We start from the raw sequence: 23,024 nt of genomic DNA, 5'->3' as shown, positions 1-23,024 counted from the left end.
GTTTTCAGTACTCATAATTAAGACAATATGTATTTGTCCTAATAATTCAGTGTTATGTGTTCTTAATAGATGTACTGAGCCAGCACTGCAGTGACAAGATAAGTTACTCTGTTTGGTTCCATATGTCTGTGTTCTAAGTATTCCATAGTTTTAATTGGTTCCCTGCAGAATAACATTTACAAGCATATGGTATGGAAAATGCTGACTGCTTTTGTTATCGGGTGTTCCTGTTCTTGTGGTGGCACTAACCAGCTTTGCCTTTCAATGCATTTAGGAGCTTGTTTAATGCAGTTTATAGTACACTTTTCTAACCTATCCACAATGTGTCAAACAGCATCCATAGCTTACATACGGTACTCATTTACCCTTGAAGAGAAAGGCAATACCGACTCATGAAAGCTTCTCCCCTGCTTCTGTCATGTTTGTGCCGCAAGATGTTTTCTTGTTTTCTCATTTCTGTATGGTTTTCGGAGGCCTTGCAGAAGCTGCTTGAAATTATGCTAGGGAGGGGGATGCACTGTTGGGAACCCAAAAAAGCCATAAGGCAAAATCTGATATCTCTGATGTCTTATTTTGGAGATTTACCAGCCTGCCTGAAAAGAGAAATTGAATGTGAAATTAGAACCAGGGATTAAAGAAAAAACCATTTATGTTTGGGGATATTTTGAAACCGTGGTGATTTCTTGGAGAAGTGCATTCCATGGGATCAGATTTCACAAATGTTGAGAGTGTGTGTGTGTGTGTGTGTGTGTGTGTGTGTGTGTGTGTGTGTAGGGGAGTGGGGATTCAAAAGAAAGAGGGACTAAAAGGGGTTTTGGATGTATTGCTTTATGGCTTTAAAATGATATATACTCCAGAGGAGGGCTCCAGAGCCAGCAAATTGGCATTTACTGGTAGATGTACAGATGGAAGCCATGTCGTCCTCTCTTCTCCAACTCTAGCCAGGGACGTTACCGTCAGCACCTCTTTTTGCTCTCAGGAGTTTTACTGTCAACATCCTCCACATGTGTTCCTTGCCCTCCTTTTCCCTCTTCTCTGTCTTTTTTCATACCTTACCTCCATCCCTCGCTTCTCCCTATCATTACTCTACCTCTTTGGGGATCTTAAAGTTTTGGGAACATTAAAATGAACTCATCACCAAAAGGTCCAGGGGCTTCTTAAAATGTTCTATTATACAAGACTTTTCAGCTTACAAACATGAGGCATTGTCTTAAAAAAAAATTACAGTGGCTAATATGCTGTCTTGTAAATACAAAGAGGTTTAAAAAGGGAAAGGAATAGGGACAGACTTCTCTCAATATAGTCAGGAATCCTTTTTTATACTGTTCAGACTTGCTGAATAAGATGATAATTTTACCTTGTAGAGCTGGAGGGGAACTTAGAGGTCAGCTAACCCATCCCTCCAACCTGAGGTGTGCTGGTAAATACTTAATAAATAGTTCTCTCTGGGGAAAAATGTTAGTGAGAGACACAAGTCTAATTTATATTTTTAACATTTTCTGCATCACATTCTTAAATCTTGATAATAAGCAAAACAATGAATTGAGCCCTGATTTGTAGCATTCATGGATTGCCAAATTGTACATGTTCACAATGGGGAATTTTACATCATTCTGTTAATACTGACAATAAATATTATCTATATAATGTTTACTATATTCCAGGTACTATGCTAAGTGCTTTACAATTATTTTCTCATTCATCCCAAAACAACTGTGTGAGGTAGGTTCTGTTATTATTACCATTTTACATGTGAGGAAATTGAGGCAAATGGAGGTTAAATGACTCAGTCAGAGTCACACATTTAGTATCAGAGGATAGATTTGAAAAAAGTCTTCCTGATTCCAGACCTGATACTCTATCCATTAACCATCTAGTTGCCCCAAGAAGATGCTCTCTCCACTGGTTGAAGCTGGCATCCATACTCCCCTGCTCCTGGTTCAAGTAGATGCCCCTTCTTCATCTCAATTCAATTTAGCAAGAGGAGCTGAAAAGTAGCTTACATTTCTAGAGTGTTTGGGGCTTGGCAAAGCATATTCCTCACAAATAGCCTTCTAGGCTGAGGACCTTCACATAAACAGATCACCAACAGAACTTGAAAATACATAATAGTATTTTGAGGGAAATTTAGAGTTTAGAAATTTATTTTAAATAAATAAATATTTAAAAATTAAATATTTAAATAAAAATTTAAATATTTTAAATAAATTTTAAATTATTTTAGAAATTTATAAATAAATAAATTATGTAATATAGCCTTGCTACTTGCCTGAGATGAATAAAAGTAATGAGTAGAGAAACCAAAAGAAATGCTGATGTTCATACATGAGAGGTGGCGTTGCACAGTGGAAACGGCATTGACTTTGGAGTTAGAAGAGTTGAATTCATATCCTGCAACTACCATCTACTAATCATATATCCCTGGACAACTCATTTAACATTTCTGACCCTCAGTTTTCTCATTTATAAAATGAGGTTAAATTTTTGTTGTTTTTCAGTCCTATCTGACCCCATTTGGGGTTTTCTTGGCAAAGATATTGGAGTGGTCTGCCTGCCATTTCCTTCTTTAGTTCTTTTTCCAGATGAGGAAACTGAAGTAAAGATTTAAATAACTTGCCCACCTGGGATCACATAGATAATAAATATCTGAGGTCAAATTTGAACTCAAGTCCTCCTGAGCTAGTTAGTGGTCAAACCAGAATCAGAATCATAGAACTTTAGAGATCTTTTAGTCCAATCTTCTTCATTTCATGGATGTGGAAATGGAGACTCAGGGAAATTTAGTGAGTTGCCCAACATCAAATCAGAAGCAGACCTTGAACTCAGGAATCTTGATTTATAGTACAGTGGTATTTCCACTATTGTAAATGACCTCCATTATTGGAGATGAAGCTGGAGGACAAAAGATTTTAGGGATAATACATCTCCCCTCTGCCCTTTTAAAAACGACTCTCATAATATATGGCTTTCCCCCCTCTTTCAGCTTTGGATATGTTCACAAGGTAAATGGAAGTTGTCCAGGGTATTTCTCTTTAGTGTTTTCAGCTGTTAATTTAATTTCATTAAATGTTAATTCCATTAAAAAATGGAATTCCCTCCCTGCCCTTTTTGCCTTAGAGAAGTTATTGCTCAGTTCAACTCAATTGCCACCTGCTACAACAAATCTGTCTTGATTCTTCCAGTTATCAGGGCTCTCCTGGCCTCCGAAATTTCTCTGTACTTATTTTGTAATTATATTTTATTGAATTAATTGGTATGTACTGTTCCTATCCAAGAGAATGTAAGCTCCTCAATAAGGACAGGGAGTAGTCTCTTTTTATTTTGCATATAACCAGTATGAAGCATAGTGTCTGGCACATAGTAGGTGCTTAATAACTGTTTGTTGAATTAAACTGGAAGATATACATTCTAAAAGTAACTCAACATTTTAATCCTAAGATACTATTTAGGGCTTTTGTACCAGGTAGGCTAATTAACTTTGCTGTTTGGGAGGGAGAAATCTGACAGAGAAAAAAAACATCAGTTCGTTGAAAGATTATAAGATCAAATACAGATTAGTCTCTCAACAGAAAAGGTGCGAGTCACAAGAAAAACTTACAGACTATTTAAAAATCAGGTTATTTAAGGCTTAAAAATCTCAATACTTTTCAACAGAACTGGGTTTTACTGTCCCCAGAATAGTGGTACCTTCTTTTCCCTGAAGACTTTTTATAAAGAAACTTAATGTCACCTTACAAAATTTCTATGAATTAAAAAGATCTTTGTAGCAAGAAAAAATAACAATGTAGATCTGCCTTATTACATTGAGCATCCCCCCCAACATCATCTGCTATACTTTAAAAAAAAATTCCATATTGCAAAATATCCATTAGGAGAGGAGAGACACACACATACCAGAGGTCACCTGGAAGGTGAGACTCTTGTCACTGAAAAACATACAGTGTAGTAAATAATGGCATCATTAAAAACTGTCATTTCTGCAAAGCACTATAATTGCTCTGCTTGTCCCTTGTCCATTTCCCTGTGAACCTGCATGAATGTACCATGTTGGAAAACTACTTTCTCCTCCTGTGTGTTTGCAGCCGTTGATGTGTTCATTACTGTCATTACCGTGCACAGTTCAGACATGCCAGGTGTGTGCGTTGTCACCTGCCTGACGTCCTCTCCATGTGCGGACGTTTAAACTCATGAGTATTAAAGCAATAGATCTTCCTTATGACAACAAAAAGCTGACGGTGATAGAAAAGAAACACTTCTGGGAAAAAGCCCGAGTGGCTTTACTAGCTGGTTTGCAGGCAGAAGGAAACTGACTAATTATTCCTAACTCTTCCAGTCTGGATGAGAGGGAAAGAGTGAAAAAAAATCTGGATTGAAGCGTACTTTGTGTGGTCTGGGTAAGCAAGAGGAGAAGAGTGGGGAAAGGTTGATGTGGACAAGACCTAGAGAAGAGAAGCCTTGTACAGTCAGGCTAGATTATGGATTGGCTGCCCTTGCTCCCCAAGACTGAGCAGTCCTTCAGCAAGTCTTGTGGAGAATGAATGACACGGGGTGGATTGGACTTTACAGCACTCATCTACTGCCTTCCTATATACCTTAGTTAATGATATACAGAGTAATATCTGTCGATAAAAATCATATTTGAAGTAATTAACAGGAAAATAATTTCCATTATAATTTCCTATGGACCAATTTTATATTCCCTTGCTAGCTGTGTGTTCCTGGGCAAATCACTTCACCTTTCTTAGCCTCAATTTTCTTATCTGTAATATGGGGATAGTAATAGCACCTATCTCATAGAATTGTGTAAGGATTGACCCCCCCCCCAAAGAATGTAAAGTGCTTTGCTTGTCTTAAAGCCCTATATACATCCTGGATTCTATTTTTTGTCCTTCAATGGGTTGTAGGAGATGGAGGAGATAGGAGAAATAATGGAAAATAATAATAGCTGCTGTTAATTTAAATAACAGTAAAATAGGTAGCTTTATACAATGTTTTAGGGTTTATTAAACGTTATGTGTTATTTCAATGGATTCTCAGAACAACCATGTGAGTTAGGTTGAGCTATTATTATCATTTTGCAGAAGAGGAAACTGAGGCACATAGAAAGAAGTAAGTATCTGGGTCAGGGTTTGAACACAGGTTGTCCTGATGGCTCTTTTCCCTACTGCAAATGTGCCATTAACATGTAGTTAGTATTTCTCTTAGCTTTTGTAAGGTTGAAAATACAAATCATCTCACTTTTTATTTCTAACCAGTTTTTCGGATTGTAACTCTAGGTCACATAAACAATGACCATTTGTGCATATAAAATCATGAGACCAGAAATAAAAATTCTTAAAATAATAACCACCTTTATTTACTTCTTTTAATGGCTCAGCTTTGTTGCTAGAAGTCTCAGGGAATCTCATGAGGACTATTATTATAATTGTTTTTGTTTGGGTCCTTTAATTTCACTGGTATTAGAGAGCTTATAATGAAGGAATTTCTTCTATCAGTTCAGATCAGAAACTCTGTTCTGCAACTTAGAAGTGTAGAGGGGTGCCCCTTGAAAAGTCTTGAGAAGTTAATTGACTTGCTCAGGGTCACACAGCCAATATGGGTCAGAAATGATTGTCTCAAATGCCAGTTTTTCTGACTCTGAGAATGGCTTCTACCCATCACTCCACATCCTTCCTATCACTTTGTTAAATATTTCAAAATTCATGTTGATCTTTAGAATTTCAGAAATTTACAGATGGAAGGATCCACAAAAGGTCATCTAATCCACCCTCTCCATTAAATAGATGAGGTTACAATACTAGTTAATGGAAGATCTGGAATTAAATTTCAAATCTCCTGATTCCTTATTCCAGTGCTTTTTTAGCATACATGTACATCCAGGGACAAACCAACCCAATTAGATGGGTCTAAAAGAGAAACTGATTGATTGTGCATGCATATGAACCCAAATCTATTATCAACATTGGAAAAATGACTATTTAACAGATGCACAAAGCACCTACTCTGTGTTAAGTAATGGGAAAGATACAAAGTTTAGCTAGGAAACAACCCTTCCTACCCTCATGGAGCATGTCAGGGGAACTACACAAATAATATGTGATAAACTGCAAACAAAATGCTTGGTGAGGCCCAAGAAGGGAAAGATTATTATTAATGTGAAATGAGAATCAAGGGAGGGTTAGTGGAGAAGGTGGCATTTTGAATGATGAGCAAGAATTGAAGAGGGAGGGAGAGAAAAAGGAACTCTTAAGCATTGAGTGAGCAGACATAGGTGCAGGAAATGGTCATTGTAGAATATAGGTAGTGTAGATATAATTAGCCATAAAACTGAAAAGGTAGGAAGGTGCTGGATTGTGGAAAGCCTTGGCTCTTAGGGTAAGGAGTAGGGTAGAAAGCCAATGAAAGGAATTCATTGAAGGCTATATAATAAGAAGCAGAAGAATTACACAACCAGTCAGTGCATAAGGAAAGTTAGAAGTGATGGGAAGGATGGCTTGGAACTCAAGAGAGTAGAGGCTATTTATTATGAGGCTGTTGAAATTTAGGGTTTGGGAGGGTGCAGAGTAAGATGTCACTAAGAGTAGAAACAGAAAGGTGGCAGTGAAAGGGTTAGTGAAATCAGAAGTTAAAATTCACTGCCCCACTGTGACATAGAGTAACATGGAGGTGAGTGGACTCTCAGAAAAGGACGTGTCAGTGGAACATATGTTCTGCCAGCTCCTAAAAATCTAGGATGCTTTCAAATAAAGGGCCATTGGAGGACTATGTGTTCTATTTTCTGAGCAACAGACTAGTTAAATTATCAAAATGAGTGTGGAATGACTCAAAGATTGGAACAAGAAGGCATTATTGAAGGTGTGCATTTGGAGTGAGATTGGAGAATGACAGTAATATGCCTACGCAGGCAAATAAATGTTTTGTTTTTTTAAAGAGAAGAAAGCAAAGGAATAGCTGTTTTTGGAGTCATAATTAGTAAATAGGATTTTGCCCAAAGAACTGACCTAGAGGTAGTCTTCTTTCCAGGAGGCTACTGATGAACTTTCTACTCATAGCGATCAAACACGGAAAGGTCTTATGGTGAAAGCATGCCCCTTGGATGTTGGTGTCCTGGAGGCAGGAAACTGACCATCCTTAAGAATCTGTTGCCTTCTTTCTTGCATCTGTGAGACTGGCTACACAGATGTGGGGTGAATTAACTAAACTAAACCTTTCTTATGCAAAAATTTGAGTCATTCTGCTGTGGTCTTTTAGATTGAAGCTCTAAAGCTCAAAACACTTCTCTTTTTAAAAAGGGAACCTTCTTTTCAATTAAGGTAATCGTGTTCAGAAAAGCTCTTTCTCTCCCTCTTAATTTCACTATCCACATCACAGTTTGACTATATAATTCACTTGGTAGTGCTAGCAACGTGACAGGTTGCAAATTACAAAACAGGAGAATTAACAAGTCATGTGGCAGTCAAGAACCAAGAGAGTGACTTCTCTCTCCTTCCGGGTACCATTAGTGTTAGTGCAGCATTATCACGAAGGAAGAATGGGTACACCCAGGGAAGACTGGTACAAGGTAATGTCTCTGCTCTGTAGTGCATGAAATAATAATGTCATGTTAAATAATGCATGTGTGTGTCAAAATAAATTACGCCTTTGAATAAATTGTTCTTCAGATGCCCAGTGCCATTGGGGAAATTACTTCTATACCCAGGCATCTGGAGTGGCAAGGGCTCTTAATTTTAGGACTGGGCCATTGGAAGAGCATCTTTTAGATCATGCTGATTTTCCTCCTTTGCATCTGGACCTTAGGAAAATTAAAAGTCATGGTTTTTAAGTTTGTTGGAGCAGGAGTTACTATTTCATTTATATTTAAAATTTTGAGATTGCCTTGGGGGTTTTTTTGAACATACTCTGAATAGGAGTCCTTATTGAAAAGGGTAGCCTCTTTTCCATACTTCTTTTTATCATTTGTGGCCAATTTAAAATAAAATAGGTACTTTCTTGTTTGTAGTGCTTCCTACATTCTAGCCTAGCCTCAAGAAAAGTAGTTGTGGCTGGAAAAAAAGGGCAGAAAAAGGTGGTTAAAATGATTAAGGAGATGGATAAGGCTTTTGTCGCTTCTTGCCTGGACAGTTTCAGGAGCCTCATAATTGTTCTTGCCTAGTCTTTCCCTGTTCCAACCCATTCCAATTTGATGTTTCTTCAGTACAATTCTGACCTTGTTCATCCGTTATTCAAGAAATTCAAGTAATTGTTTCTTACCTCTAGGATAAAATACAAATTCTCATGTTCTTCATTTAAAGCCCTTCATCATCTGACTCCAATGTCTCTTTCCAGACAAGTGTAATAATTATTCCCCTTAGTGTACTCTATGGGTAACTAGGTGGTACAGTGGATGGAAGTGGGCTTGGAATTGGGAAGACCTGAGTTCATATTTTGCCTCAGACATTCACTAGTTGTGCGACCCTGGGCAAGTCACTTAACCCTGTTTGCCTCAGTTAACTCATCTATAAAATGAGCTGGAGAAGGAAATGGCAAACCACTCCAGTATCTTTGCCAACAAAACCTCAAATGGAGTCACGAAGAGTCAGGCATGACTGGAACAATGACAATACACACTCTATATTCCCCCTACATGCCTCATGTCTACTGTTTTCTCCGTTTCTGCCTGCCTCTTGAAATCCCTTTCTCCCTTCACAATATAGGACAAGGGGTGTCTCCTACAGGGACCTTTTCTTATTCCCCCCACTGTTAGTGATCTCCATATATAGATATATATTTAATATTTTGGATTTGTTTGATATAGATTTCATTTTCACTTAACATTTTTATTGCTTGCTGTCAGTGGAATGTAAGCCCTTAAAGGGCAGGCAGATGTTTTGTTTTTGTATACTCTGCATATAACACAGTTCCTGGCACGTGTTGTTCAGCCATACAGTCACTTCTGACTCTTCATGACTGCATTTGGAGCTTTCTTGGCAAAGATACTGGAATGATTTTTCATTGCCTTTTCCAGAGAATTAAGGCCAATGGAGGTTAAGTGACTTGCCTTGGGTCACACAGCTAGGAAGTGTCTGAGGCTAGATTTGAACTCAGGTCTTCCTGACTCCAGTCTCAGCACCTCTATCTGCTGAGCCAGCTTGCTGCTTGGCTAGGTACACAGCAGGAGCTTAATAAATATTTCTTGTAGTAGAGTCTTCGGTATAGGATATACCAAGGAGATATGATTGAAGTTATATGAAATGCTAGAGGATTTGACAAGGGCAAATAATCACTTGTTACTCTAATACTAGAAAAGAGGAGTGATTTGAAGCAAGGAGGACTTACAATGAGGTAGTTAAGTGGTGCAGTGGATAGAGTCCTGGATCTGGAGTCTGAAAGTCCTGAATTGAAATCCAGTCTCAGACACTAGCTGTGTGACCCTGAGCAAAAGTCACTTACCCTGGCTCAGTAGTAGTAATAGCACCTGCCTTTTATGAGGATCAAATGAGATATTTGTAAAATGCTTTGCAAACCTTAAAACATCATATAAATATACTAGCTATCTATATATATCCTTAGCTATTACTAAGGAATTGGAAAGGTGAATATAAGGAAGTAATATATTCAGTGGGTGGAAAACATGCAGTTCATTGCTGCAAGAGGCAGGATAGACTGAAAAAAGCAAATATATTCAAGAAAGACGAATTCAAATTCAAATATGATGATTCAAATATGATAGGGTTTTTTTTTTTCGCTATTAAGAAAATTTTGGCATGTCTGAGGATGCAAGTTATCCTTTGGGGGGAAAAACCTATAGACAGCGATCTTACAAAAAATTAAGTCTTGGTGTGTTGCAGTAGAAAGTTCACTAAACAGGAGTCCAGGTTTATTATAATTTAGACCCCATCACTAACTAGTTGTGTAACATTAGGCAATAATTTAGCCTCTGTGGGCCTCAGTTTCCTCTTCTGTCAAATTAGCAGAAGAGAGTAGATAAACTCTAAGGGCTTTCCACTTCTCACATTCTCTACTTTCTTAGTGATTCTATCATAAACAGATGTTGGGCTTTTTTTTTTAAAATTGGATCTATGTAAATTATTAATTCATGCTCTATTAAACTTGCAGGAGTGGGGAACCTGTGGCCTCAAGGCAACATGTGACCTTCTAGGTCCTTGGGTGTGGCCTTGTGACTGAGGTCAAGTTTTACAGAACAAATCCTTTTATGAAGGGGATTTGTTCTGTAGTTTGGATTCAGTCAAAGGGCTGCACTTGAGGACCTAGAGTGCCACATGTAGCTTTGAGGCTGCAGGTTCCCTACCCCTCTAAAGTATATTCTCCTATTATAAATAATCCTTGATATCATAAAAGACTACTTAAAAGACCTTCAATGAGTCTTGGAGACCATGGAGAGAGACCATGGGTGAATCTTATAGCAGGAAATGGTAGATAGGCTCAGGCTGAGATATTTATATCACAGCTGATTAACAGAACTAGGCTTAGGAAAATCCCATCCATACTTTTCTAAAAGAAAATGCTAAAGGAAAGCGTTCCCCCAGAAGAACAATATATACAATAACTCCAACAGTGTAAATGAACGATCGATAGAAGGCAGTCAGTCTGAGTAACTGAAAAATGACTACTAGTCCTAGAAAATAGAATTCCAGATAAAAAGCTGAAAGGAATCTCATAAGCCACTTAGCCCAATCCTCTCATTTTACAGGTGAGGATCTGAATGTAGGTTCTGTGACTTCAGATACTTCCTCCCCCATAGTTAGTGGAACGTTCCTCCTTTCCCTTGGCAGAGAAGTAGGAAAGTTTTAGGGCAGTGCTGTATATGTTAGATGTGATTCCTGTATCGGCTGCGTTTACTTAACTGTTTTTCTTTGTTAGAAGGGCGGGTTAAGTTGTAGGAAGCAGGACAGGCAGGGGTTATTTTCAGAAACTAAAGTCATCAATAAAACTTCTTTAGAGAGAAAAGATGTTGTCTAGCTTGAGAAAGACAAAGCTGATTGAACTGGTAAAGGGATACTTTAGGGCCAAATGACTTGATCTGTGGGGTAGTGGATGCTAGGTTGAACTTGGAGTTAGGAAAGCCTGAGTTGGACCTTTCCATAACTGTATGACCCTTGGCAAGTCTCAGTCTTTCTGGGCCTTACTTTCTGTATCAGTAAAATGAAGGCTACTGAATTATCTACAAGGTCCCATCTTGCTCTTCATCTAGAATTCTATAAAAATACTAGAGCCCAGCACCCTTATTTTGTAAGAGGAGAAAACCAAGTCCCAGAGAGTTGAATTGATTTGACCAAGGTTCCTTAGCTAATGAATGGTAGAGTAGGAGTGTTTGAACCCAGATTGCCTGATCCTAAGACCAGTGCACGTTTCATTACATTATCATTATCATCACCGTCATTATTTCGCATATGTCATGCTGTTATACAGCAGGGGAATGAATGAGATTACTTCTTGACTATTATCAGTTATTCTCCACATTTTGATGCTGCTTATTACTTCGTCTTCTTTGAATTCTCCCAGGATATTGTGTCCTGGCATGTCATTCAGTCAGTACTGCTCATGAAACCAATTTATGATAAATTGAAATACAATATAAGAATATCGATACATCATATTAATTGATATTTACATATTAATGTAATATAATGATATAAAAAGCTTAAGTTGTGAACTTACCATTGCTGGTAAGTGCTTAGTTTAATATTTACATGGAGTTAATGAGTAGCTTGTAGAGCAAAATAGTCCAGCTTCCCCTTACCGCTTGTTACCATTAATTAAATAAACATGGGCTGGGTGAACAGGAATCCAGATCCTCTCTCTCCTTAGAGGCAGCAACTTGCATCTCTCTCCTGGATTATATGACTTCTCCCTCCTCTGGACTCCTTTTAATTTGCAACAGTCTTTCTTTGTGGATTAAAACCTTGCACTTGGAATCAGGTAATTATGAAAAGGGTCTGAGGATTGCAGAACCATGATAGAAGGCAGGGCATCAGTAGCTCTCATTACTTCAGAGAATGGGATAGGTGCTGGACTTCTCCTTTCGCTTTTCGGTTATTCTGCTACTACCATCATAGCTTCTCTCTCCGCTCCCTTTCCCCTGCCACCCTTTCTGCCTAAACTGAAACCACGTTAGGGTGGTTGTGTAATACGTAGGCATATACTAGTAAGTGAATGACAATGATCATAAGTTGCTTTTCTAGCTTTTCCTTCAGTTGCCTCCATTTTCCTTTTGAGTAGTGTTTTTTTTTTTTTTTTATTCTTTGATCCCCAGCTTCCAGCACCAGTGCCTGACATATAGTATGTGCTAAAATAAATTCTTGTTGATTAACTAATGGGCAATTACAGTAGAATGTTGTACTGGGAAATTTCATTGTCTTAAAGAAGCAAGGCAGCATCGTATGGTGGTTGCATGTAGTATGTGATAAAAATAATTGAAAGCAGAAGAGGAAATATTCTGCATATAATAGGATTAGAGATTTAGGAGTGGAAGGGACCTTAAGCGGGTTTCCTCCTTCATTTCGTAGTTGAGGAAACTGAAACCCAGAGAAGGAAAGTGACAGACTTACCCAGGGTCATATGGATTGTAATTGCCAAGGCAAGGATTTGAACCCATGTTCTTGGACTCTGAATTCATTTCTCTTGCCATCATGCCAAAAAAGATACTTTCTCCTTTGTGGTCTTCAACATACTTCCACACGAGCGTATATGGTTCAAGATTTCTAAAGACTGATTTGTGGGGGTTTATTCATTTTTGAGGCTTCTGTTCTCCTATTGAACATAGTCTAAGTGTAGGATTCCCAACTATGATTTTTTTGTGTGGGGGTTTGGACACATCAGGATGTTTGTCTCCATTTATGCCAACGTACGCTACAATGGTTTCAAGAACAGTCCTTTTTAGTGCACAGAATTTTATAGAAACAACTCTATGCCCAGTAGCTCTTTCTGGAAGACAGCTTTGGGATACATTAAGAAATTAAATAACTACATCGCAGCTAGAGGAGATCACTCATTTAAATACATGAGTTGGCACGTTAAATGTGGAAAAGTACTTGGGTACAGGCAGGTCCCTGTATAATATGGAATTATACAATGGCTAAAGCATCTATCAGGGCTCATGGAGGAAGCACTCTTAGTAATCATTGTTGCTGCTTGTGTGTGTGTGTGTGTGTGTGTGTGTGTGTGTGTGGTGTATGTATGCTAAAAATATTCTTTCCTGATAAGTTGCCTTTTTTTAAAAAAAAATGAAAAGTTATTTGAATATTTTGGCATTATAGTGGACTTAAACAGAGATTAAAAAAACAAACTTCAAGAGGATGTCTCATTTTAGAAGATAGAAAATTATGGATTTTTTAAAAGCATTTAAAATAATTCCAGTGCAATGGAAAGAGAACTAGATTTGGAGTAATAAGACTTGAGTTTTGAATCCCAGCTATCCACCATTGCTTGAATCATTTTACCCTCTCTGGGTCTCAGTTTTCTTATCTGTAAAATGAGGGGGTTGGACTCTGAGGTATTATCCAGTTTGGGGTTCTATGACTTTGGTGTAGGGTGTGGTGTGCTCAATTCACTTTCAATTATTTATTTATTTTTATTCAATTATTCTTTCAGTATTATAGTTTTCTTTGCTCATCAAAGACCACTACTGTTAGGTTTTACACTTCAAGAGGCTATATGGTGTGGTAGAAAGTGGGTTGAACTTTTGGAGTCAGGAGAGACCTGAGTTTAAATCAAACCTCTGACAATTAGCAGCTGTCTAACCACGGACATAACACAGCTTCTCTGAGACTGAGTTTCCTTATTTAGAAAATGGGCATAAAACTTATGTGTAGTTCAAAGTATTGTTGTGAGACTAAAATAAGATAATCTCTAAATAAAAATATTAATTATTGATATTTTCTGTTCCACCTCCTACCCCTTCCCCCCAGTTCCTAGCATATTATGATCTATATCAGAACCTAGAACTCCATCTGCCTTTCCAGGCTAACCCTATGTTACTCTCTTACATGTAGTCCATCATTCAGCCAAAGTGACCTTTTTACTGTTCCTTTTCGAATCACACAGTCCTACTTATTCTGGAATGATTTATCTGTCTTATGTAATGTAATATGGATGCTGGTTCTGGAATAATCTAGGATGGTAAATGGGTTGGAAGGCATCTGGCCAATAGGGATCCCAGGTTCTGTCTACGTCCTTTTATGGAGGTCATTTCCAGTGAAATCATTTTGGTTTGGTGGGTCACTCCAGAGCATGGAAATGTACTTGCTAGTACTTTGTGTTCCACATGAGATTTAGTTGTCTAGTGTCCCCCACGAGCAAGTAAGGGGCCCCATAGAATGGCTGTGCCCTAGGAGAGTATCACCAAGGTCCAGTATTCTCCCTAAAGTCTGCTGGCTGTTGTAAGGATAAAAGACATGATATTTGTAAAGTATTTTGCAAACTTTACAGAGCTATATAAATGCTAGCTATTATTATTTGCCTTTGAACTCAGACAAATAAAGTAAATGTTCAAGGATATAGACCTCTTTCTTTTGTCAAGGAGAATCTAGAGCTCTCACAGCATTTCCTAGGGATATGGAGTTTCCATCATTAAAGTAACTCTTGGAATAGCCTCCAGAAAGCCCTTTTAAAATAAAAATGTATTTCTTTCCAGAGGTAGCGCATTACACTATTTAGCACCCATTAAGATAAGATCCTGGAACAGTGTATTCAGTTTGCTAGCAAAGAAAACAGACCTGAGGATAGGACACAGGGGGAAGGCAATATTAATGAAAAGAAAGCTCTAGAATGAAGTACCTCACCTGGAAAGTGTTAACTTGGGTGGGGCAGTGGAGAGCCTGGATTAGACTAGGGAGACCTTTAAGGACTGGAAAGGAAGATGGAAATGAGAAGTGATAACTTGGTGTCAAAGGTGATATGACTCACCTTAGGAAAGTCCTGGTTTGTGAGATAAACTACTTTTCATACCTTTTCAGGGTCAGGTGAAGGAGTAACAATGTCCTTTTATTCAGGTGTTCTGGAATGAGGGGAATTTGACATTCTTGTTTTGTGTACCCAATTCTTGTCTAATTTTATTCCTTCTCTATTAAAAAAAAAGCGACCATTAATTTTTCCCATTTTCATGTCAAATACTTTAACTATTTTGGGTATGCTTGTTGGGAAAGGTTGAACCTGGAGCTATGCCTAGGAATTCTTGAGTATGAGCCAGCTTCTGCATCAACCCAGTGACATGTATACTGAAAAGAGCACTGGTGCTGCAGTCAGAGGACCTACCTAGGTTCAAATTCTGCCTTTGGTGTTTATTACCTACATGACCTTGGGCAAATCATTCAGATTTCTTGGGCCTGAGCTTCTTCATCTATAAAATGATGTATTGAATTAGATGACCTCTCATGTCCTTTCTAAGTCTGTGTCTTTGATCTTATGGATAAGTTCAAAGCCTCCTTTTGTTTTTCATGTATATAATATATATGTAAGTATACACAGACACATATACATACATACATGCATATGCACATATTATATATATATATATATACATACACACATATGTACACAGAAAACACACTCATACTCACATCTCCTAATTGTTACCTCATCACCTATACCTATCCATTTCATGGTACATTGGAGGCAACAAAGCCTCATATAGAGGTTAGTTTAGTGTGAAACAATGGTTCCCAACCCCAAATTTTAATTAGTAATGTTATGAGACAAGAAGATGGCTTGTGAGCTACTCCATGGACTGATGACATGGATCTCTGGGTTGCTTCAGGAAGGCAACTCTCAGTGGCACAAAATGGGGCCAGGAGATGGGAAAAAGAAGGAATAGAATGCAAGGAAGAGAAGTCCACTTGTAAAAGTTTATCATGAGAAGTAAAAATATTTGTATTTTGTAGTCAGAGAAAAATTTGCCATGAGTAGGTAGTTGGTTAACATAGGTACTGAAGATTAAGCAGTCACAATAACAACTCTGCAAAAAGGCCAGGATGCTGAAAATTTATCCTGTTTATCTTCCTACTTTCTATCTCATAGAGCTTTGGGAGCAGAAATGAGGTAATGTCTGTTAAGACCTTTATATTTCTTGGAAGAAAGCCATACTATGGTAATATGATTTCGTAATGCATTTGCTTGTGATGCAGCAAAGAATAATTCCATTTACCTAAATTCCATTAAGTTCTTCCAGAGCACTTGACTATGTAGTATACCTGGGAGAAAATGCCTAAACTTGAAGTCAAAGGCTACAACCCACTAAAGATGACTCGACCAAGTAGACCAGCTATGGCAGTTTCTGGGTTAGGGTCAAGGTTTCCAATAGGGAGGTTAGTTACCTTTTATAAGGAATAAAAGTAGTGAGTGAGTGGGCTGGTCATTGTGTGTGGCTCAAAGGGAAGCAGAATAGGTATCTGTAGACTCTTTTTCCCACTCCCTTCTCCAAGGGAGACTTATTTTTGTCAAGAGGGGAAGCAAGAATTTGGTGCCAGAGGCTACTCTGCTCTCCTCAGAGAGAAGGGCACCAAGGTAAAAGTATATCATCTCTGTTCCCTTAAAGATCACTATTCTAGGAGATACAATCGATTTCTATCTAACTTCTGATTGCTTTGGGGGGAACAAGAAACCCAAAGCTCTATATTCAAGTCTTGACCCTTTCCCTATCTAATACTAGTCCCACAATGAACACGCAAAGCAAATAACAAAGAAACCCATTTATCAAAGTCATAATCAAACAGAAATCAGAGAAGATATACATAGGAGAATATAGACCAGACAATACCAAGTGAAGGCACTCTCTCGTTGGGAGCAAGATAACTCACCTCAATTAAGAGAAATGTTCACATTCTCATCCAAAGGGAAACTCCCTGAAGCTGACATCGTAGGAAGTTTGAAATAGGGGCATGATGGAGATTGCCTACTCCTTTCATGTTTTTTTCTAGAGTCTTTTTCTTCAGCAGCATGAAGTGGGAGGAGTACCCAAAGCCATTTCATACTTAGAGAGTCAAGAACACGACTCAAAGTTTGATGAATCCCCAAAGGGGACTCATAAAGAACGGGCAAAAGCTTGAGCTCTCTGCTGGCACCAATGCTTCCTGTCCCTCAAGCGGGGTAGGGTTTTCATCTCCGTCAATAAAGAGACAGTCCTTGACCTTTGGGATAGGGGTACACTTCATAGAGTTTCTGGCAATGGTGTGAATTTTATTGTTTTCCTACAGATCAAGTACCTTCTCAATATATAGGTTTGATTGAATAACATTATAAAATTATAAACATTATAACATCAGGCATAGGCTTAGTAGCAAATGTTACTTCTATGACGTTTCCCTCTAACTTGTGCAACCTTGTAATAATCCGTTAAGTGCCTACTGTGTGTTAGCCACTGTTCTAAGCACTTTGCAAATATTCTCTCATTTAATCCTCACAAAACCCTGAGAAGTAGGTGCTTTTATTATCCCTGTTTTATAGTTGAAGAGGAAACTGAGGCAAACAGAGATTAAATGACTTGCCCGGGGTCACATGGCTAGTGAGTATATGAGGCTGAATTTGAACACAGATCTTCCTGACTCCAGGTTCAGTGCTCTGTGTACTATGGTGCAGTGTTAATGGGATGTAATATCTTCCCCGCCCCTACCTGGGGATGTATGTAAGGTGTGTAGCAATATTGCTTTGATTCAGACAGTGGAACGCTGTCGGTCTTTATTTCTCTTGTGTTTTCTCTGTTTGTATTTCCCCTGAAGTTCAGGGTGGTGACTTTTCCCCTGAACTAATGAATACAGTTAAGATTGTTGACCACTTAAATAGCTATCTTTCCTAGTAAAGCACCTGTGCTAGCAGCTATATCATTTTAATACCTATACCCATTCTAAATGGGTATGCCAGTGTGGTTGCCTTTACATATGGCACCACTTAGATGCCAAAGGCACCAGAGTACAAGGAAAAGAGCACTGAATTTGGAATCAGGGGAGATGGGTTCAAATTCTAACTTTGTCATTTACTACTTTTGTTCACATAAGCAAGACCTCTCTGGGCCTCAGTTTCCTGATCTGTAAAATGAAAAAGTGAGACTAGTTTAAGTATCTAGACTAGTCTAAATCCGTTTTGGCTCTAATCTACAATCCTATAATACACATGTCAGCTATTATTTTTATTACTATTAGAAATAAATTAACTGTAATTACTGATAACTTTATAGAGTTAGCTGCTTTTAAGTCCTTTCATTGCCTTTCTGCACTGTGGTATCACCATGTGGTATAGCAGTCCCATTAAATGGCAAGACAGCAAGCATTTATCAATCACTTATTAGTGTCTAGCATTGTGCTATGCACTGGGGATACATGCACACATACTTACATCCATTCATCCATATTACGTGTATGTATGCAAAAAGAAAGATAGTCCCTGACCTCAAGAACTTACCTTCTAATGGGAAAAACTAACACATAAAAGGGAACTAAAAAGGTGGAGAGGAAGGGAAGATATCTGAGCTGAGGCATGGTGTTAAAGTTCAGAAAGTCAGCAGCAGGAACCAAGTGAGGAATGAAATTTGGCCTGCTCAGACCCCTCCACAAAGTGGTAGTCCGGGAAGAACTCACCAATGGAAAAAGAGAACCAGCATGGCATGGATGAGAAAGATGTTGGAGTAGATGGATAGGGTGAGGAGGTTCCAGAGTAACAGTGCAGCTGAAGCATTGTGTTCAGAAAGTCAAGAGCTGTATAATTAATTAGAAAATAGGGAGAACAACCTGACTCTGGATTTATAAACAATTTTATAAATAATAAACTTTATATAAAATAAAATAGTAAAATAATTTATAGATGATTCAAATCAACATATTTACAAACATTTGTTAAACACCTATATGTGCTGACAGTATAGGATAAAAAATTATTTTTTGAATATACTAGACAAAAGAGGAGGATCAAAAAAGGCATAGAACTGCTCTGCTTGGGTAAACGAGACGATGATGCCAGAGGAAGGTGGGAAGATGAGACTGCTTAATGTTATTTTTTTTTCTCTGCCAAATGACCTTTGGACTGGAAACTACAGAACAAAAATGACTACTAGGGAGTTGAATAAAAGATAAATAAGTATGGAAGTAGGAAGAGGGAGCTTAGCTGCACTGGGTGAATTCAAGTCATCAGACTGATGGAGTGTCTTACATCCTATGCTACTGAACGAGTAGACAGAGAGGACTGTTGAAACATTGCCACTGGTCTTTGAAAGATCTTGAATCCGAGAGGGAGGAGGGATATTTGTGAGTAAGCGTGTGTGTGTGTGTGTGTGTGTGTGTGTGTGTGTGTACATACACACATATGGAAATGAGAGTGATATAGAAACAAGAAAAACCAGTAAAATCTCTAAAAATGTAAGATTATGAAATGTAAGAAAAATATGGCAGGATTAGAAAAGGACAAGTAGTCTAACTAAAAAAGAAAAGATGATGTCAACTACAAAGTTGAGATCAATACCCTGGCAACATTCTTGAAACTTATTGTTAAAGAGAGGGTAACAAACCTATACAAAAGGACATAGTAGTTGCAAATAACTAGTATGGCTTTGAACATGTTATGCCTGCCTAACCTCGTTTCCTTTTTTGTCAGGATTATTGTCTAGATTAGGATAATGCTTCAGATAAAGTTTACCTAGATTTTAGCAAACCATTTGATAAAGTATTATTTTACTCTTTTGGAGAAGGTGGATAGATGTGACTTATAAAATAGTATTTAGGTGGTTTTGGAACAGATTAAATGACAAAACCAGAAGAATGGTCACTAATGGTTCAGTAGTAGCTAGAAAGGAAATATCTAATGGAGTGCAAATTGGGATTTGTGATCGTCCCTGCGCTGTTTAAAACATTTATTAATGACTAGATAAATGGCATAAATGAATACAAGAAATAGCATTTTGAAGTACTTAGTATGTGCCAAGCACTGTACTAAGCCCTGGGAGTACAAATAGGAAATTGAGACAATCTCTGCTCCTAAGGAGCTTATTTTTTCGTTGGGGAAGAGAATTTGCATAGGAGTTGCATGGTCCCAGAGTACAGCCACCAATAAGACGGCAAGGCTCAGGGATCTTTAGGGTGCATTGGCAAGTCAAATGGCAATGCCTGGCTCTGTAAAGGCAAAGTGACAAAGCAGAAGATGACAACCAAAGGGTCAAAGGGCATAATGACCCTATAGGGAAGATGGTAAGGCCTAGTGGAGATCTTTCTTACAGGAAACGTTATAATTGGTAACTTTCTGCTCATCCAAATGATGTGAGGAGCCATGTTCATTTGGTGGTAAGGAAGTATGGTCATTAGAAAGATGGAGAAAGTGGGCCAGAGGTTTGGAGATCTGTAGGGAAGCAGTCTGGTGAATAGAAAGAGAGCTGGATGTTCATGGAGTCAGAGGACTTGGGTTTACATTGGTATTTACTATCTATGTGACCTTGGCAAATCACTCAACTTCCATGGACCTTCAGTTCCTCATCTATAAAATAACGGGTTGGACTTTTATGGTCTTTTCCTGTTCTATATCTCTGATCCTACCCAGCTTTGTAGGACATGTGAGAATCACCAGAAAATAAATATAACTTTGGTGAACCCAGAATTACTGGGCACCATGATGAAGTGCTGGAGTAGGCCTTGATACACCATAGAAAATTAATGCGAAATACCAGAATCCTTTCAGTTTTCAAAGTGAAAATTCCAATATACTTCATCTAGCTGTATGCATTCACATGCACTTTTGAGAAGCATCTGAATGAATAAATGGATAAAAAAAGGACTTATTAGGTGCCTACTATGAGCCAAGCATTCTGCTAAGTGCTAAGGATACCAATACAAAAGCAAAGGCAGCTTGTTAGCCTAAAAGAGCTTACATTCTAATGGGAAAATTGTACACACAGTCAGTATTAATAGTAACTAGAGGGATAAAGAGGGGAGGCAAGAGAAAAACATGAGATCTACTCTCATCACATTCCACTAAAGGAAAGAATATAATGCACACTCATTCTGATAGGAAAACCTATCTCATAATACAGGAGAGTGGGGGACAGGGGCACAAGCAGGAAGTGGGGGAGGATAGAGGGGAGGGCATGGGGAGGAGAATGCAATACGAGGTCGACACTCACGGGGAGGGAAAGGACCATAAGAAAATAGAAGTAATGGGGGACAGGACAGGATGGAGGGAAATATAGTTAGTCTTATACAACACAACTAGTATGGAAATCATTTGCAAAACTAAACAGATATGGCCTATATTGAACTGCCTGTCTTCCAAGGGGAAGGGGTAGAGAGGGAGGGAGCTAAAGAAGTTGGAACTCAAAGTGTTAGGACCAAATGTAATGTTCTTACCACTGGGTAACAAGAAACACAGGTTAAGGGGTCAAGAAAGCTATCTGGTCCTACAGGACAAAAGAGAAGACGGAACAAGGGCAGGGAGGGAGGAGAGAGGAGAGAGCAGATAGGTCACAGGGGCAATTAGAAAACTTGGGTCTGGGGCGGGGAGGGGGAAAAAAGGGGAGAAAATTTGTAACCCAAAATTAAAAGTTTAATAAAATAAAAAAAAAATAGTAACTAGAGTGGGGTGGATAGTTTGGCTTTGGAGAGGATGAGCCAAATGGAGCCATAGAGAAGAGTAGATCACCACATTTTTTCCAGAAACAATGTCAGAGTTGATTTGATTATGTTTCTTGAGCTGGAAAGGGGGTGAGAGGAGAAGGGTGTGTGCGCTGTGATACAGCAATTGTGGAGATGGCTGAGGAGTCAAGGGAAATGTGTCTAGTCCTAATAGGCTGTGGAAGCCTCAATGAACAAGGCAGCAGGGCCCCAGGGTAGGAGTTATGAGAATGAATGGGGTTAAGTCCTCAAATATTGGATTTCTGGTCCAATCATTATGGTAGCTGGTCAGGAGATGGCTGCAAAGTCAAATATATGCAAAAAACACATTTGAATGTGTTTTTAAAGTAAGGAAACTCAATTCACTAGAACTCCAAGTCAGACTTCATTTCTGTGATATTTTCTGGCAAAATGGTAGTTGGATTGCATTTCATTTATTTGGCAGGAAATTGTGGTGAACCTCACTTGAGACCTGTGGTGTTCTCATCTCCTTGTAGAATTTGTTTTCTGAGCAGTATTAATATTTCATGTAGATTTGCTTTTTCATGCTTTCCATTGTACAATCAAGGGATTAATTTGTTTCCAAAGAACTTCTGAAAGACCTGTCAACAGAACTAGATAAATTTTTTGAGGGGTTGGGGTAGACTGGGGGAAAGGCTAAAATGTTTTTCTTTTATGTTGACAAGTAAAAATGACTGTCTTTAATTTGGATTTGTTTCAGAATCGGAGCAAACGCTTGGAAAAAGTCCATGTGGTTATTGGACATAAGTCATGTGATCTGGATTCACTTATTTCCTCCTTCACCTATGCTTATTTTCTAGACAAGGTAAAAAAAAAGGCAGGATTCCAAATATTACCCCAATGTCATATGTTTGCCCTAGTTTATATTCAATACTTGATTAGCATCATTTCTTCTTACAAGAGTGCAGCTACTGGTCCCAGACCTCCTGATTTGTTGTCCTAGGAAGCAAGGTAAAAATGTGTCATATAGTTTATTCAGAAATACAGGAATGTGTTGTGAGTTTGCATGCTCTCATTTCCTTCCACTCAGCCTATAGCTTTTGAAAATTCAGTTGCTTTTTTTTCCTTTTTATAGTTTTCTATGACTGACAAAATTATTTTTTTATTTTTATGACAGGTCAGTCCTCCTGGTGTTCTGTGCTTACCAGTGCTAAACATACCAAGGACAGAATTCAACTACTTCACTGAAACAAGGTTTATTTTAGATGAGCTAAATATCCCTGAATCATTTCACATCTTCCGAGATGAGATTAATCTACATCATCTAAATGACGAAGGGAAATTGTCATTAACGCTTGTTAACAACAATGTGCTGGCCAGGTATGGTAGCCTCTATGAGATTAAAATTTAATTTATTTTAAAGTTTTTTCTTAAAAGGAGCTTTTGAAACCATTTTTTGGTTAACTTTATGACTAATTTAGTGAA

General features: G+C 38.2%; 1 protein-coding gene across 10 annotated transcripts in view; it reads left to right on the top strand.

Annotated features, from left to right (window-relative positions):
- The window catches only part of PRUNE2 (prune homolog 2 with BCH domain), a 321,110-nt gene that overhangs the window by 45,992 nt on the left and 252,094 nt on the right, over positions 1 to 23,024 (top strand). For all 10 annotated transcript variants that reach the window (XM_072604894.1, XM_072604886.1, XM_072604875.1 and 7 more), the window contains exons 2-3: positions 22,300 to 22,404; positions 22,717 to 22,919. In XM_072604894.1, coding sequence (XP_072460995.1) covers positions 22,300 to 22,404; positions 22,717 to 22,919 — 308 coding nt within the window. The remainder of the gene's footprint in view (positions 1 to 22,299; positions 22,405 to 22,716; positions 22,920 to 23,024) is intronic.

Source organism: Notamacropus eugenii, chromosome 1 (genome assembly GCF_028372415.1).
Source record: "Notamacropus eugenii isolate mMacEug1 chromosome 1, mMacEug1.pri_v2, whole genome shotgun sequence".
Lineage (NCBI taxonomy): Eukaryota > Metazoa > Chordata > Mammalia > Diprotodontia > Macropodidae > Notamacropus > Notamacropus eugenii.
The sequence above is the reverse complement of the archived record's forward strand: the minus strand, read 5'-3'. Positions and strand labels throughout refer to the sequence as shown.